This window comes from Galeopterus variegatus, unplaced genomic scaffold (genome assembly GCF_000696425.1).
Source record: "Galeopterus variegatus unplaced genomic scaffold, G_variegatus-3.0.2 Scaffold6596, whole genome shotgun sequence".
In the NCBI taxonomy this organism is placed as follows: domain Eukaryota; kingdom Metazoa; phylum Chordata; class Mammalia; order Dermoptera; family Cynocephalidae; genus Galeopterus; species Galeopterus variegatus.
The window spans coordinates 88,458-105,855 of NW_007732707.1; the positions used below are offsets into that span (position 1 = coordinate 88,458).

Sequence of the window (17,398 nt, forward strand, 5' to 3'; positions counted from 1 at the left end):
GCTGCATAATAAACCACCCCAAAGTGGGGTGGCTTGAAACAAGATTTATGATTTCTCACAAATTCTGTAAGTCATCTGGGCCAGCAGGTCTTCTGCAGGTTTTGGTCAGGGTCACTCATGTGGCTGCATTTGGCTGGTGGATTGACTGGGGGGTTGGGTGTAGTCAAGGCAGTCACCGGGGGTGTCAGAGTTCTTCTCTGGGCAGCTGCACTATGTGCCTAACTTGGGTCTCCTCAGAGCATAGCAGTGGTCAGAGACGACAAGCTCCACAGTGCAAATGCTTATTGAGTCTCTGCTTTAGTCATGTTTGCTAGTATCCCATTGGTCATAGCAAGTCACATGGCTCAGCTCAGAGTCAGTGTGGAAGGGGACTGCACAGGGCCTGAATAAGAGAGATGATTTATTGGAGGCCATTAACATAGCCATTTACCTCAGCTCTGTCACTGCGGGTTAGCACCTAAACCAGAGTTCAACAGATGTATCTGATTCTATTACTAATTGATATGGAATTACCGGTAGCAAACTTTTTTAATCTATAAAAATGACATGTTGATATAGTTCAACCTAATAAAGCACTGAACACACCAATTATTTCTTTGTGGGGTGGCAGTGAGAATGTGACGACTTCTGGTGTTTTGTCACATTCATAATTTATTATCTGCTCTTTCTGAATCTGGACCTGCTTAGAATTAGCACAAGTCATTGAGAAAGACAAGTTGAGTGTAGAGCTTTATTCTGCGTCTTTGGTTTTCTAAAACTTTCCAAGAGCATGATATGGTGATATGTGGTTCTAAATTTTATGTCTTAAAGACAAAAACATTAGAGTTGCGTGAGTACAAAACAGAAAATTATCAAAGAGGGTTAAAAATTAACTGGAGAGGAAGAGAGGAAGCACACAGGGCAGGTCTATAAAGATATTGATTGAGAAAATAAGGAAAGCAAAACCTTGGGCCCCCTTCAGTGCCAACTGGTGTATAACCTGTGCCCTCGGTGATATTGGAAGTAGGTCTAACAGATTTATTTTCCTACCACCTTCCATGAAGAATTCTTTTCAAGAATAATGAAAATGTTTTCTGTTCTTTCTACATTTTCCTTCCTTTTCAGGGAAAAGAAGGAGCATTTATGGTTAGGAATTCCAGCCAGGTGGGAATGTACACAGTGTCTTTATTCAGTAAGGCTGTGAAGTAAGTATGACGTGTACTTATTTCTTTTATATTTCTGTGTGTGTGCTTTCAATATGCTGGGTTCTTAGTCACATTTTGGGATAAGACACCATCTATAAACTCTGGAATTTTAGATCAGAGTATTTCTGTTGAATGCAATAGGATTCTTCCCCACCACCCCATTTTCAAAAGGTTGTTCTTGGGTGATCCTCTTCTGCCCACCCCAGGCAGCGCCAGAGTGCCTAGAGCACAGCATGTCTTAGTAAACATTTCCTAAACTACTTCATGTGACCTACCCCTCAGTGCGTATATGTATATTTATAATAATTAAGTGGTGAAGACGTTATTTTATTTTGAGATTTTTTTAACAGACTACCTACCTTCAATTTGAGGTGATAGGATGTACCCTGAGTGTCCCATGGCATTTTCCAATGCCAGAGGCTATGTCCCCAGTGCATCTCATGTACTAGGTCGCACATGGTAACACTTAGATATTGGCTAAAGCCTAGTCAGTGAGAACAGGGAAAAGACTTTGTTCAATGAGTATCAAAAGATCTGTGGCCCTCTGCCCCTGTAGTTTCAGTCAAACCTGATATCAGATGTCTTCTTAGTAGAGCTTCTTGACTCTAGATTCATTTTTTAAAGTGGCTGGGTAGATAAATCAGCAAGTAGATAAGGATTCAAATGAAAATAATCCCAATGGGGCCGACCCCGTGGCGCACTCAGGAGAGTGGGCGCTGGGAGTGCAGCGGTGCTCCCGCCGCAGGTTCGGATCCTATATAGGAATGGCCAGTGCACTCACTGGCTGAGCGCGGTGCGGGCGACACCACACCAAGGGTGGGGTGACCCTTACCGGTCATGAAAAAGACAAAAAAAAAACCCAATAGTAAGCAATTTGAACTAAAATGCTCATTGATAAGGGACTGATTAGAGATTAAGTTTGGGCCATTAATAGAAAAATCTCAGATATTTACAAATGATTTTGTCCTAATTAGTAACATGAGAAAATGTTCATCACATATTCTTATGTGAAAAATGTTTACAAAATTGTTTCCTTTTTTTGAAGATATATAATATGCAGATGAAGCAAGAGATGAGTGAAAGGAGGAGAAGGAGAAAGATACTGGGAAAATATATAATAAAAATGTTAACATTTGTCATCTCTGAGTTGTTCATACTTTCTAAATTAAAATTTTCTTTAAAAATCTTCCAAAGTTTTTAAAATTACATTTTAATTTGTGAAAGAAAGAAAAGAAAAGAAAATAATCCCAATGAATTAATACAGAAGCCCTCTTTTATGAAACCTCATCAATGGGCTCGAGTGAAATTCATGCTGATACCAAGAGCTGATTAGCTATTTGCAACTAAGAGAAGCACCCTTTCTCCTTTTTATAATTGCTGTTTTAACTGCGTTGATGTTACAAGAACAATTTATTAACTGTTTCTTATGTGCCGAGCATAGTAAATATGAGGGTACTTCAAAAAGATTTTGGAAAGATTCATATTATCTTTTAATTCTATTTTTCCATGAACTTATTGAAGTACCCTAGTATAATCTCATCCAATCTTTATAACAACTGGATGAGGTAGCTAGCAATGGTAGAACTGGACTCAAAGCCCAGTTCTTGACCACTATGCCATAAACTAAAATCTAAGAGAGGTATCTTATTCCCGATTAGCCTAAATCAATGTGCGTCAATTCTCCACTATTTTCTAGAAGTAGAGGAAAAGAAAAAATGTTTTATGCAGAAGATACAAGTTTGCATGACAAATTAAAGGACACCCTTACCCACTTCATCCTACATGCTCCACTCCCAAAAGAGCCTCCCACCCATGCTCTGGGGTGAGACTACCCGCAGTCTCATCACCTTTGACTCCCACATTTTTATCTCCATTATTATCCTAAAAGAGAATTCATGTTCAAAATAATGATCTTGAAGAATGGCAAGGCTCTCAATCATCAAAGGAAGATTCCAGCTTTATACTTACTAAGGGAAGAGCAGTCCAGAAAGTTGGAATTGTACTGTATATGAATTCTGTATGTGCACAAAGGATATGTTGGGTTCACGGAGGAACCCTCTTCCGTAATTACTGATTGTCACGGATACCTCCAGATAAACACCAGATGTTAAGACTGAGAAAACCTCCCTGACTTCTCTCTCCAAAATTTGCAAATGCATCTAAAATAATTATTTAACCATTGTTTAATCAAGCTTCAATTGTTTATTTAAAATGTTCTAACATTCTTTCTTCCTTACTAGTGATAAAAAAGGAACCGTCAAACATTACCATGTGCATACAAACGCTGAGAACAAACTATACCTGGCAGAAAACTACTGTTTTGATTCCATTCCGAAGCTTATTCACTATCATCAACACAATTCAGCAGGTAACTTACTTCAGTTTTTCTTCTATGGGTCCTTGTCAATAAATATCAGTTTTCTTGAGTACTACTGAGCCTTCTAATATTCTTAATTATATAGGGAACCATGAAAGTAGGAAAAAATGCTCTCAAGACCTTTGCCTGCTGTGATTTTTAACTTACATTTCCTGGAATACAACATGATACACTCTATAATGCAGGAAAGAATGAAGTGGAGTGAGTTGAGTGACTTAGAAGAAGAAATTTTCTCTGAAAATATTTGTAGATTTTTTTCTGCCTATAGAAGAAAGTTGATTATAAAATTCAAATATTATAGAAATATATGTCATTGATGTATAACCACCATGGACAAATTGGTGTCTATTATGACATCTTTTGCATGCTGATACTAACACTTATTATTTGTTGTGTATATAAATATAAATGATATATATATAAATTACATTTTTACAGAGATGAGATCATACTGTTTGGCTTGTTTTCTCTCTACTCAACATGTCTTAGAGGTCTTTCCCTGCAAATACGTACAGCTTACTTTGGTCTAGTTCACAGCTACATAGAATTCTGTTGCAGACTTACCCCGTAATTTATTCATCTGGCCCTCTATTGATTAACAGTTGGATCATGTCCAACACTTTTACATTACCATGGGTGTTTCAGTGCACAGTCCTGCACGCAATGCTTTGCACACCCATATGATTGTTTCTATCACCAAATTCCTACAAGTGAAATTTCTTAGAAAAAGGCTAAGAATATTTAAAATTTAGACATTTTTGAATGCTTTTCAGAAATGTACAGTCCCACTAACAGGAGTTTGTCTCATCCTCACCAACACTGGGTTCTATTATGCTTTTAAAATTTTGCCTAATCAACTGGTGAAAATATAAAAAGAAACCCTCTCCATTTTCTAGAATACCGTCACTTAAGAGAAGTGACTGGGTGAATTTCCACCAATGAGTTAAAATAATCCATGGGCTCGGTGTCAAATCTGTGCTACTATATCTGATTAATTGCATACCCGTAGGTAAATTGGCCTTACTTCTGGCTCTCATTTTGGTTATTATTTGTATTTTCCCTTTACCCCAGTTTCCTCAATTGTTTATTTTAACCTGTAGCACCACAAAAACACCTGTTGGAAAAGGTATATAAACAGACATCTCCAAGTGAAATGATTCTGTTTCAGAGGATGCACAAGAGACTTCACTGGGTATAGGAAGAAAATATTTAAATGTTTATTTAGATATGTTTTTTAAAATCTCATTCATGGTGTGATTCACACAACGCATCATTATAGCAGTAGCTGTATATATATATATATACATTTCAAAGGAATGTGCTAATTTAAAATTTTTATTTATTCATTTATTTATTTTTTGGCTGACTAAAGATGCAGGATTTTAAAAGTTTGGAGACTGCTCATATGAAAAGCAAACAAATATATAGAAAAAGGAAGAAGAGAAAAAGTACATGTGTGATAGTTTTCATGATTTGGACAATATCCCACATTTAAAGCAAGAAACATACATATTATGATGATTTTAAATCAGTTTTACCGTAACTCTATGTAAACAATTAAAACGACTTGATCATTTAATAAAACTTAATAATAGGTTCAATTTTTTAAATCCAGTTTATTTTTTGTACCCTTCTGTATTTTTTATTTTTTACTTTGTACCCTTCTGTATTGTTTTAATTTTTTGCCAAATGTGTGTGCTGTGTGTATACATGCTTAAGTATAGTACTGTAAAAGATTTCATCAAGCAACTAACTTCTATGGATTTTTAAAAATCACATAAAGTGGTTTATTCTTTTAACTTTTGCTTTGCATTGAGGTAATCAGTCCAGTCAAGCAAATTAATACAACTACAGGATGAACACAGCTGGAATGGATTCTATCGTGGCATTACAACACCCTGATCTCCTTGTTTTCAGCCACTCTGGAGAGAGAGTAGTTGTGAGCCAGTGTTAGGTAATGCGATGTGCTATGAGGTAATGATGTGATGATATGATGTGGATTCTATTGCAGGCATGATCACACGGCTCCGCCACCCTGTGTCAACCAAGGCCAACAAAGTCCCCGTCTCTGTGTCCCTGGGAAGTGGTATGTACACACCCTTGGGCTCTTAAACTCCATTTCTAATCTTTTTGGTTTGAAAAATAAGTGGTTAATTTAATGAAAAAGGGGGGAAAGACAGGAAGGAGTTCTCTGATCAGATTGTGCCATGGAGGGCTTCAGCCCTAATATAGTTGCTTGTTTCCTTAACAACAACAAAAAAATATTCTGTCCTCCCAAACTAAATCTGTAAGCTCCCCAGCATTACCAAAAAGATTGTCAAAGTTTTCCTCTTATTAGACCCTACCATTAGACTCTAGCATCCTATTGCCTGTCCTTTCTTTTTCCCGGATTCTGTGCCTGCTTAGTGGAGCCAGTCTTCAACCTTGTGTGTTTAAGATAATGACATCCACCCAGACCACAGATTAAATTTGTTTTATAAGAAAATCTAATGATATTTTACCAACCTAAGGGCATTAGCGTGTTTGACACTGACTATCTCCAAGATGCCTCTAGTTGGCAAAGTGCGTTTGCTCTGAGATTTCTTATCAATTACTGTCACTGCCTTGAGAACAGTGCTGGGTGGTGTTATCACGTGGGTTTTTTAAATTGTCAACTAAAGGGGGTTTTTCTTAAGTTATCAACTTAAAATAAAAAGTCTTGCTGTTCTTTATATTGTCGGTGTTAAATTCTCATTAGAGAGGAAATCTCTTGGGAAACCATTAGCCTCAAAGTCTTCTATGCTCATCTTAAAGAGTGTCTGTCTTGCCTTATTAGGAATTTGGGAACTGAAAAGAGAAGAGATCACTCTGTTGAAGGAGCTGGGAAGTGGCCAGTTTGGAGTTGTCCAGCTGGGCAAGTGGAAGGGGCAGTATGACGTTGCCGTCAAGATGATCAAGGTGGGCTCCATGTCGGAAGATGAATTCTTTCAGGAGGCCCAGACCATGATGTAAGTTTCTTCTGAGGAATGGCAGCTTAGCTCTCACTGTGGGAGGTCATTAGCACTACTAGGCCTGTCCCTAATATTTGCAAGGCCAGGAACAAGAGTCCACACATCATATCTAGCTCTTTCCGGTTCTTTGAGGGGCCTCAGTACTTATGTGCAGACACATCATCAGTACATCCAAGCTCCCTGCCTGTCTCCCACAAACAATTATCTGTTGGCTAATGATCTTGGCTAGGGACAGCATGGTTTACCCTTGAGGGGAAAGACCAAGGAAGAATCTGCACAGGCCTTGGAAGAGGCCTCAGGACTATGCGAACAGGGGATTCCAGAGTTCTGGTACCCCAAAGGTGGCTGAGAAAGGGACATATAGGCTCTGACTAGACATGTCTTCTTGGCCTTGTGGCCTCCTTGCCCTGTGGGGAGGTACATGGTGGGATGAGGGACAGAGTGGGGCTATTACGTAAGACTAAGAAAGTACTGAAAACTAATGCTCTGCTGACAATATACTTTTCCTTCTTGTTACCTTCAATACAGTCTGGTAAAAATTCCTTTCTCACCCTACTTCTTTCCTCACCTGATAAATGAAGATACCCCGTCTAATATGGTATGTTAGACAAGCACGGTCCTCAATTCTTGGCAATATATGTGTGTTCTCTTTCTCTTTTTGTCTCTTTTGTCTCTCTCTCTCTCTCTCTCTCTCTCTCTCTCTCTCTCTTCCCCCCTCTGTCCCTCCCTCCCTCTCTCTCCTTCCCTCCCCCTCATCTACCTCATCTATATAATTCTGTCTCTTCTTGCCAACATGGTGAATCAGACTTTGTAGGGTGACCAACCACCCAGGTTTGCCTGAGACTTTTCTGCGTCCTTGGAAACCCCTCAGTCCCAGGCAAACCAGGACAGTTGATCACTCTGCTTTTAGGCAACCAATTAGCATGGTATGAAAAACAATGTTACAGCAGGGCTTTCATCACAGATAACTGAAATCATAAATCCTAGCCTGCTACAGATTGAGAGCACTTTTAAAAATTGTACTTAAACACTTAAATAGTATTCACAGGCATTTCTCTGAGAACTTAACTCATTCAATTTTCATAAGAAGCCTTGAGAGATGCACCATTATTATCTTTGTTTTATGGGAAACTGAAGCACAGAAATGTTAAATAACTTGCCCAAACTCACCAAACTAGTAAAAATAGTAAGGCAGAGATGCAAACCCAGGCAGAAGTTCCAGTGTCTGTTTCCTAGTCATTCCTTTATGAAGACCAAAGAAACCAGGAAAGTCACAACAATCACTCTTACCATAATTGCAGAATTGTTTGGAAACAGGAGTTCTATGTGAATATAAGCCTTTGGCCAGGGCTGACTTCATGGACATATGTGACCTGCACAGTTGCAAGGGCCCCCATACTTAGAAGAGCTCTATGCTTGGCTTAATGCTCTGCTGTCACTGTCTTGAAATACTTAATAATTTTTAAACAAGTAATCCAAATCCCAAATGTAATGTTAAACTGAGGTCTATCACACAGGGAATATCAATTGACATGATGTTCCCACCGTGAGCCACCTGGGCAGTGACTGAATTTGCTCAAGCAATACCCTTAATTGGGTGATAGCTCTTTGTCCCACCACTAGCCTTCCCTTTAAAGGGAGCAGTGCCATGCAGGTCTCTAAAACTGCTGAAAGATACATGACTGAGCTCATCTTCTTGAGTAACATGGTAAGCCATGTTTCTATGGTTCAATTAAGAAGGAAGAAAATAACTGAAGATTTCATAAATTCTCATTTATTTAAAAATTTAAAAGTTGACATATGTTAAATTTAAATCGACTTTACATATCTGAACATTAAAGAATCATCCTGGAAAATGATATAAATAGATAAATCACATAAGGACAAGTTGATGAACTTATAAAGACTGAGCATCCATCCCATTGTGACCTGCCAGAAGTACTCTATCATGTGGTTACTATTTTCTAAATTTATTATTGAAAAAAAAATGTAACAATAAGGTAAAATGATATTTTTTCTTTTTTTTAATTGAATCATAATTGATTATACGTATTTTGGGGGCTCAACGTTGATGTATGTTGATCAAATCAATGTTATTAGCATGCACATTATTATAAATCATACTTATTCTTTATGCTCCTTATCCAATCTCTCCCCATCCCCCTCCCTGTCCCTCCCCCCCAACAACCCTAGGTTTCTTCTCATGAAAAAGTAATGGTTACTCTGTTGATTTGTTGTCTAGATGATCTGTTCAGTGCTGAAAGAGGTGTTTTCAGGTCCCCCACTATTATCGTAGAGCAGACGGTTCTTCTATCACTCTGGAGTAGGCTTTGTGGAGAGAGACATTCTCTTCTTTTCTTTGGTCTCCACTGGTGACTCCTTGTTTCAATGCACCTGAGTGGCAGGCCATCGGCACAGTAGTTGTGGCATCTAGCCACTTTTACAGCAGTCATGGCTATTGCGGTGGCTGTGGTGGGCCACCCACATGGAGCTGGTGGGGTGCTAAATTGTTGCTGGGGTTGCCAATGTCTGATATGAGGCAGCACTTTTTACCTGAAAAGGCAATTGTGCTCCCAATATCATGTCCTAAACTTTTTCCTCTCCTTCTCGTTCAAGTAGAAGGGGGGAAATTAAAAAAAACAAAAATCTGAGAGGGATTCTTTTTCAAGATACCTGGAAAATGGAATGTGGAAATGCAGTACTGAACTTTGAAAATCTGTTATTTCCAGGAAACTCAGCCATCCCAAGCTGGTTAAATTCTATGGAGTGTGTTCAGAGAAATACCCCATATACATAGTGACTGAATATATTACCAATGGCTGCTTGCTTAATTACCTGAAGAGTCATGGAAAAGGACTTGAACCCTCCCAGCTCTTAGAAATGTGCTATGATGTCTGTGAAGGCATGGCCTTCTTGGAAAGCCACCAGTTCATACACCGGGACTTGGTAAGCAAAGCCATCAGAAACTGAAAGAAAGGAAAGGAAGCAGTCCACAGCTCCCACCTCCAGGGATGGGGCCATTGGGAAGGATGGCAAGGAACCTCTTTCTCTTTTACTTTGCTCGCTTGTGACTTGCTTAAGCACATGACACTTTTATAATAAAAATCACAGCTTTAGAACAAAATATCAGGAGTACAGAAAGATGAGTAAAAAGAGAATAAGCCATCAAAATCTAGATAGCTGTGCTGTGGTATGAAGAATAGACAGAATGGAAAGACTCTGGCCAATTTAGTGTTTCTGGGAATCATTAAACCCAAGTTGACCTTTACTCTGGGAAGGGCTTAGAGCTAATGCAATCATTTGATAGAGTAACTGAAAATACAAAAAAAAAAAAAGAACGGGAGAGAAAGAATTTGTGCTTGTCTTTGGGGTGGGGTGGGAGAGGGGAGTGTTTTGGTTGGTATTCACTGGGATTTATCTTTAGAGATTTTCTTGTGCTGAACAGCACACGTGCCTTGCACTCTAGGCCAGTGCATTCTGTATGTTACCAGCATGGCGTTTATGCCTTCAAAGCATCTATTAATGCACAGTATCTAGTGATGGAAAGGGAGCCCCTAGAAATTTCTCCTCTCCCCTTGATAAGCTAAGGTTTTGTGTTTAAAGCATAACACTTTTCATATTGTTTGACAAGGATGGATGTTTGCATGAAACCCTCTTAGGAGCACATTTTCATTTTGAAAAATTGGAAATTGCAAAGGAAGAAAAGACAGCTTCAGAGCATTTGGGTTTATGATAGGCAATCTTAGACTGTGCTGAGAATTCTGATAAAAAGGAGGAAAATGTCTGACTCTGATGTGAGGAGATCACTTTTACTACTGGGTGATTTTGTTTTTCCTCCAAAGGCTGCTCGGAACTGCTTGGTGGACAGTGACCTCTCTGTGAAGGTATCTGACTTTGGAATGACGAGGTAAGCCAATTCCAAAGGGAAAACCAAGGAAAGAGGGATTTCCATTCACCTTTGAATGTCATCATAATTGAAGGCCTTGTGGGGATATAGAATTGGGGGCTGAGAAACCTGAGTCTCCCCATACTGCCTCTGACTACCTGTGAATCACATTTTACCTCGTCTCTTCACTGGTGAGACGGGACTGTTCTTCAGAAGTTATCTGAGGTTACGTTTAGTTCCCTCAACAACGATAAATATTTTCTAAACTTATGAATAAATTCCATGAAAGACCCTAGATATTTAGATACAATATGTTACAGCCATATTGTTTGGATAAATATTTATAATACATATTTTAACTCAATCAAGGCTCCTCTAGTCCTTTCTGTTTTATAGAGTTTTTAAAAATCTATATTCAAATGAACAGAACATTAATCCTAGGAAAGTTTTTGTTGTGACATCATTAAATTGTCTGTATCACCAAGTAACTCACAAAAGTAGACTGAGGTTCTCTTGGTGGGCATTCTACCACCACTTCGTGATTTGGAGAAAGTACTGTTTTTTATTTCCTTAATTCTGAATACTCGTACTGTTTAAGCCTCAGAACAAGTTTTCACAATTTTTCATAGGAGATGAAGACATATATGTTGGCTTTCTAGTCAACAAATGTTTATTGAGTGCCTACTGAATGCCTTGGCCCTACAGGAGAAACTGATTGAATGGGGTAGTCCCTGTCCTTAAAATGCCTATAGTTTAGTCTAGAGGGCAAGCAAATATTCCTGACATTGAAACAAAATACAGCTATAAAGTTGTGCTGACTCAACATAAGCTCATGTAATTCTGAGGAAGAATAATACAGTTTAAAAGAGATCTGAAAAGTTGACCAAGTCTATCTCCATAGATAGCAAACGTGGACCTAAAATGCCCTAGGAGGATCTGCTTTTTCATGACTTCTCCAAAATTCAGTATTAGAGCGTGCTTTTTGATCCCAGTGGCACAGACCATAGGAGCTATTGTAATTCCTCTGGGACCCCTCAATATTGGTAAAGTGTCCCTTAACTGTGTGCTACCTGCTATCACTCCAACGACCATACACTGAGTCTCCAACACGGACACTCCAAATGTGTAGCTCTCTCAAGGGCAAGAAAAAAATCTGCTCACAGCTCCTTAGGGCAGAGAGAAGCTCCTAGGACAGGGGAACAGATCCCTGCTTTTGTTCTCAAAGAAGGAATGTTGGTTGTAATGTCAGCATCCAGGGAACATGCTGTCAAGTTCTCCATAGCTTTGGAAAAGGGAGACAAAAGTCTTGTTCTGAGTTAGGGATCCTGGAGGCCAGGCAGCTAGCCCTGTTGCTCATGAAGCTCTGTAGCCACATCACTTAGATGCCTGTGACTTAATTTGGTCCTGTTAATTTGGGGAAAGTTTAAGTCACAAGAAGAATGATCTTTCCAGCTAGCTTTTTTCTGATGTTTTTAATTACAGTAGGGATCTCTTACACACTCTGGTGTGTAAAGCTTTCCTACAAATTGTATCAAAAATTTCAGTTTCCATAATTTTCATTTTCCTATTTTCTCTAGTAGAGTCATTATGTTTTTGCTTTTGATGTGGTTTTGTGGGCAAATATATGGTATTACCTCCTCAATTATATAAATGATATGTACTTGTTATAAGAAATATAACAGTAGCGTCTAAAGCAAAAGTCAAATTTGCCTCCACTCCATCCCATTTTCAGTAGCTGGAGTAACCACTGCTGACATGTTTGGTGGCTGTCCTTTCAGATCTTACTCTTAAATATACCCAATTATATAGACTAATATGTACATTTACTGTTCGTTCCCACAAAAAATGGAATCACATTATACGTCCGTGCTGTTTTGCACATAATCATATACCATAAGCATCTTCCTATTTTGGTAAATATAGAGCTATCCAATTTTTTAATGTCTGCATAGTATTCTATTGTATTAATATACCGTAATATACAAGGGTACTTCAAAAAGATCATGGAAAAATAAAGTTAAGAAGTACTACTAATCCTTCCATGAACTTTTTGGAGTGCCTTATATTTAATTATTCCTCAACCTGGGAACATTGAGGTTGCTTTCATTTTATCGTATTTACAAAGAACATCCTTGTACATATATTTTTATGGTTTTGGTATCTCCATAGGATATTTTTGATCACACTGTTTATAACAGCAGAAGATTAGAAGCAACACTTACACAGTTAAATTATGTTAATCCATAAGAGGAAATATTATTCATTAAACACGATGTGGCAGTAGAAAATGTAACCACATGGGAAAGTGCTTGTGATATGCTGTAAAAGGAAAAATAAAAGCAAATCTCAATACAACAGAAACCCAATTTTGCTCAAATTACATATATAAAAAAAGATCAGAAAGAACAAGCAAAAATCTATCTTGAGCGATAGAATTACAGGTTACCTTTGAGGTGGGATTCTGAGTTATTTTATTTTTACATTTTTGTGTTTTTCTGTACTTACCAAACATTTTGCATTCAGGTGTTGCTATTTTCAAAGGTTGAGATCATTTTTAAATACAAATCATAAGCAGCCTCTGTCTAAGATCACACATTAAAAGGAAGCAAAAGATCCAGAAAACCGAGGCAACGGGCCGAGACTCTGGGTGGCTCTGTGTTCTTCAACAGCCTGTGCCACCACAGCTTAAGGTCTGTGTTGATGTTTTCTCCTGCAGGTATGTTCTTGATGACCAGTATGTCAGTTCAGTAGGAACAAAGTTTCCAGTCAAGTGGTCAGCCCCAGAGGTGTTTCACTACTTCAAATACAGCAGCAAGTCAGACGTATGGGCATTTGGTAAGGATGTGGCCACATAGGACCCGGCCCCGTTTCGTAAGCCAGGTTCCACAATGGGAAACCACAAGAGCAGCAACATCCATCCTTAAAAGGCCCTTGAGCATTTACAAAATTACACCTATGGCCTGAGAAAAGCAAGAGGTTAAAGAAGATGATTTACTTTCTTGGGTCGGGCGTTAGGACGTCTTCCACACATTGTGCAATTTACATCCTGCTAGCACATCCTCATAAAATCCAAAGGGATAAAAGCTTTTCCAATGAAGATTTCAAACAGTTTCTTAAAAGGACTCATTGAAAAATCCAAGTTTGCTCAAAGTTCAAAAAGTTGAAGGGCTTAAAATGAAGTCACTGGTTTTCTGCATGAAAGTAACTGTGATAACCAGTCTCATCTGAATTGTCCAATTTTAGTGGCATCCCAGTGTAAACACCTGGCATAACTCGGTACTTTCTTTGGCTCATACCTAGTTTCAAGTAGTCTCCTTTTCGTGTTAAAATTTATATTTTAGAGCAGGGGTAGGTAAACTACAAACCAGGGCCAAATCAGGTGACCTGTTTCTGTAAATGAAGTTTTATTGGAACACAGTCATGCCCATTCATTTATAGATGGTCTATGATGATTGTGTAATACAGCAGCAGAGTAAAGTAGTTGCCACAATACTGCATGACTTGCAAAGCCTAACATGCTTACTGTGTGGCCCTTTACATGAAAAGTTGGCTGACTCCTATTTTATTAAAAGATTTATATTAAAATGTAGTAAACATAATTAGAAAGGGAAACAATTCTTAAATTGTAACAGTGTAGATTTTTTAATATTTCTCTATGTTGTAAAAATGTCAGGACTATTTTCAATTACTGTCAGATGGGTTGAGGATAAATAATTCAAATTATCATAAAGTTATAAAATATACTAACGATGACTGAGACCTAATTTTACGCCTGTCTTAGTCCATTAAGTGTAATTTGACTTACTGTTTGACACCTGCAATACTGCCTGAAAAAAGGAAAGTTTAGTTAGCCATTTATTTTTCTATGTGACACAATATTTTAAAAATAACTATTCCCTTCATATAAGTGACATTGTTCATTGTAAAAATTAATCAAATATACACAGAAAAAGGAAAAATCACAAAGATAGCATTTTCGCGATTACTTGGTATCATTTTGTGCTGATTGACTTCTGTACCTTGTTGTCAAAGTTAGATTCAATATCCATGCATCAGCTGATATGCCTCATTAATTATATTTAAAAAATCAGTATCCTATTCAATAGTTACAGCTTGGTTTTGACCAAAAAGTAGCATTACCCAGCTTGAATATTCACCTTCTGAAACAGAACTTGGTTCCAGATATTTTCTGGCTGTTTACAAACACGAAATCTATTCCTAAATAATTTGTCTCCATTGGAAATATCCTAAGTGAACAAGGGCCTCTGAAAGCAATTTCCAAAGAGGAGCCTCATAGATATTTTGAACAATAACGTTATACTTGAAATAAGTTTGTAGCCTTCCAAAGAGAAAGTCGTGAGGGAGCAGCATTCTTGTGGATTGTTGTTTTTGAATGTGTTTTTTTTTTTTAAAGCCACAACAACTTGTAAGATTGCTTTATTATAAATATTTTAACATAAAATCTGTAGCCGTAAAGTCAGAGAAGGCTTGGAGTTAGTACCTCTGTTATGATTCTAGAACAATTTTCTTCCTTCTTAACACATTTCTTGTTTTCCAAGATTGTGAAGCTGGCTAACTGTTGAAATTCTCTGGCCTTAGCCAGTACTGCACAATGGCCACCATTTAGAGAACACTTAAAATGTCCCAGTATTCTTTTAAGTGCTCTACATGCTTTATCCTAGTTAATCCTCACAGCAAGTTCATGAGATGCAAGTACCCCATTTTACAGACAGGAAAGCTGAGGCCGAGAGGGATTAAGAGAATTAGCCTGTACATGGCAGAACTCAGCCTCAATGGCCGCATCTCATTGATCCCAAATGCGACCCTCTTGACCACCATGACCAGAACTTGGGTTCTTAACCCAGAGACTACAGTGCCCTGGATAAGCTTTGGAGGACTGTGAATGTCCTGCAGTTGTCAACGTGAGGCCCCAGCCGCCTCCTTGGAGCAGCTCAAGAACTTTGGTCCCACGCAGCTTCCTCTGTGACTGTCCTTGCCATTCACACATTTATGAACAAGCACAGGTGCACAGGTCTCAGGGACCCTAGGGAAGAGACCCTGGGCTCTGGAAGTACTGCTGCAGGCCCACCCTCCATGCGCCGCCCTTTTCACTAGGACTCATTTCCCAGGGATCCCTCACTCTGACTCACAGCCTTCCCGACCTGGTGTGTGAAGCTCATTCCACAAACCTTCTGACATCAGATCTCTTTCCTTTCTGTCTGCTGGCCACGCCTCCTGTGGTGCAGGAATCCTGATGTGGGAGGTGTTCAGCCTGGGGAAGCAGCCCTATGACTTGTATGACAACTCCCAGGTGGTCGTGAAGGTCTCCCAGGGCCACAGGCTCTATCGGCCCCAACTGGCATCAGACACCGTCTACCAGATCATGTACAGCTGCTGGCATGAGGCAAGTGCACCAGTGGCGTGAGCTGGAAGGGTCCCAGGCGCGTCCAGTGTGGTTACTGCATAAGGTTTTTTTGAGAGAAAGTGTCTGCTACAAAGCAGGTGAAAATAGCCCTGGGCCCCTGCCCTTGAATGTTTGTCATTTAAAACAAGCAGTGCAGGTGCTGACAATTTATTGAACAGCTTGTGTTTAGCACTGTTCCAAGAACTTTATAAATATTAACACATATATTCATCAGGGGTCACTCTATGAGATACTGTTATCATTGCTAAAACTAAAAGAAGAGGAAACAGAGGTTCAGAGAGCTTAAGTGACTTGCCCAAGGTCACACAGCTAGTAAGAGGCAGGCTGGCTAGCACCAGGGTTCCTGTTCTTAACCACAACACTCTGGAGTCTCTCCTCAAGTACAAAAGAGAGAACATCTAACCACATGTAGAGAACTCACGATGGACACCGTCCTGTCCTCTCTTCCTCCACCTCCCAAACACTGAATAAAAGCATTGCATGCAGCTAGAGGATAAGGGTATCTTATAGGGAAGACATGCAGCTGAAGTTGCAGAAGATTAATTTGCAAAGCATCTACTACGTTTGTAGAACTAATGGTGGATGTTAAGGAAGTATGAGACTCCCTCTCTGCCTTCACTGAACTCAATGTCTTCACACACACACACACACACACACACACACACACACACACACACACACACACACACACGTGCTTAAAACACCAAGCAGTTTCTAATCATACACCCAAATTAGAAAGAAGGAAAAATACAAGAAGAGTTCAGAGGAGAGAGAGACCAGCTTCCCAAATGCATTGGTGTCTGAGCCAAATCAGGAAATCTCTGCAAAATCTCTTAAGTACCTGAGTGTAGACATTGTCAAAGGGGGCCCAGGTGAGAATAGCATGAGCAAAGGGGTGGACGCAGGAATAAGCACGATGTCCTTGGCTGGAGCTATTGTTGGAAGGGCTGGAAATATGTTTGGAAAGAGTACGTCTAGTCCAGATTTTGCAATCTGAATGACAAGGAAAGGAGTGTACTGGGGAGCAATTGAAGACTTTTGAGTAGTGGCCTGATAAAAGAGAGCTTTTAAGAACAATTAATCTAAGAGCCTGTATCCCATAACCATTATATAGTATTTCTTCATTGATACAAGGGCCTAACGCTACATTCATTCATTCACTAGTAAAAGACACTGGCGCAGTGATTAAGCATGTGAATTGTGGAGCCAGAATATCAGGCTTGAATCCTGCCTTGATCACTTACTAGCTGTATGACCTTGTACAAGCTTTTTAACATGTCTGTGCTTCACTGTGAAATAGTACTTACCTCATAGGGTTACTGTATGGATTGAATGAATTAATATTTTAAAGTTCTTAGAATGATGCCTGGTAGGGGCCGAGCCCATGGTGCACTCGGGAGAGTGCGGCGCTGGGAGCACAGCAGCACTCCCACCACCGGTTCAGATCCTATATAGGGATGACCGGTGCGCTCACTGGCTGAGCAAGGTGTGGCCGGTCTCAAAAAGGACAAAAAAAAAAAAAAAAAAAAAAAAAAC

General features: G+C 39.2%; 1 protein-coding gene across 1 annotated transcript in view; it reads left to right on the forward strand.

The window, feature by feature from the left end:
* The window catches only part of BMX (BMX non-receptor tyrosine kinase), a 50,180-nt gene that overhangs the window by 28,925 nt on the left and 3,857 nt on the right, over positions 1-17,398 (forward strand). The window contains exons 12-19 of the mRNA XM_008591039.1: positions 1,105-1,184; positions 3,425-3,552; positions 5,573-5,647; positions 6,377-6,548; positions 9,281-9,497; positions 10,394-10,458; positions 13,154-13,272; positions 15,684-15,841. Coding sequence (XP_008589261.1) covers positions 1,105-1,184; positions 3,425-3,552; positions 5,573-5,647; positions 6,377-6,548; positions 9,281-9,497; positions 10,394-10,458; positions 13,154-13,272; positions 15,684-15,841 — 1,014 coding nt within the window. The remainder of the gene's footprint in view (positions 1-1,104; positions 1,185-3,424; positions 3,553-5,572; positions 5,648-6,376; positions 6,549-9,280; positions 9,498-10,393; positions 10,459-13,153; positions 13,273-15,683; positions 15,842-17,398) is intronic.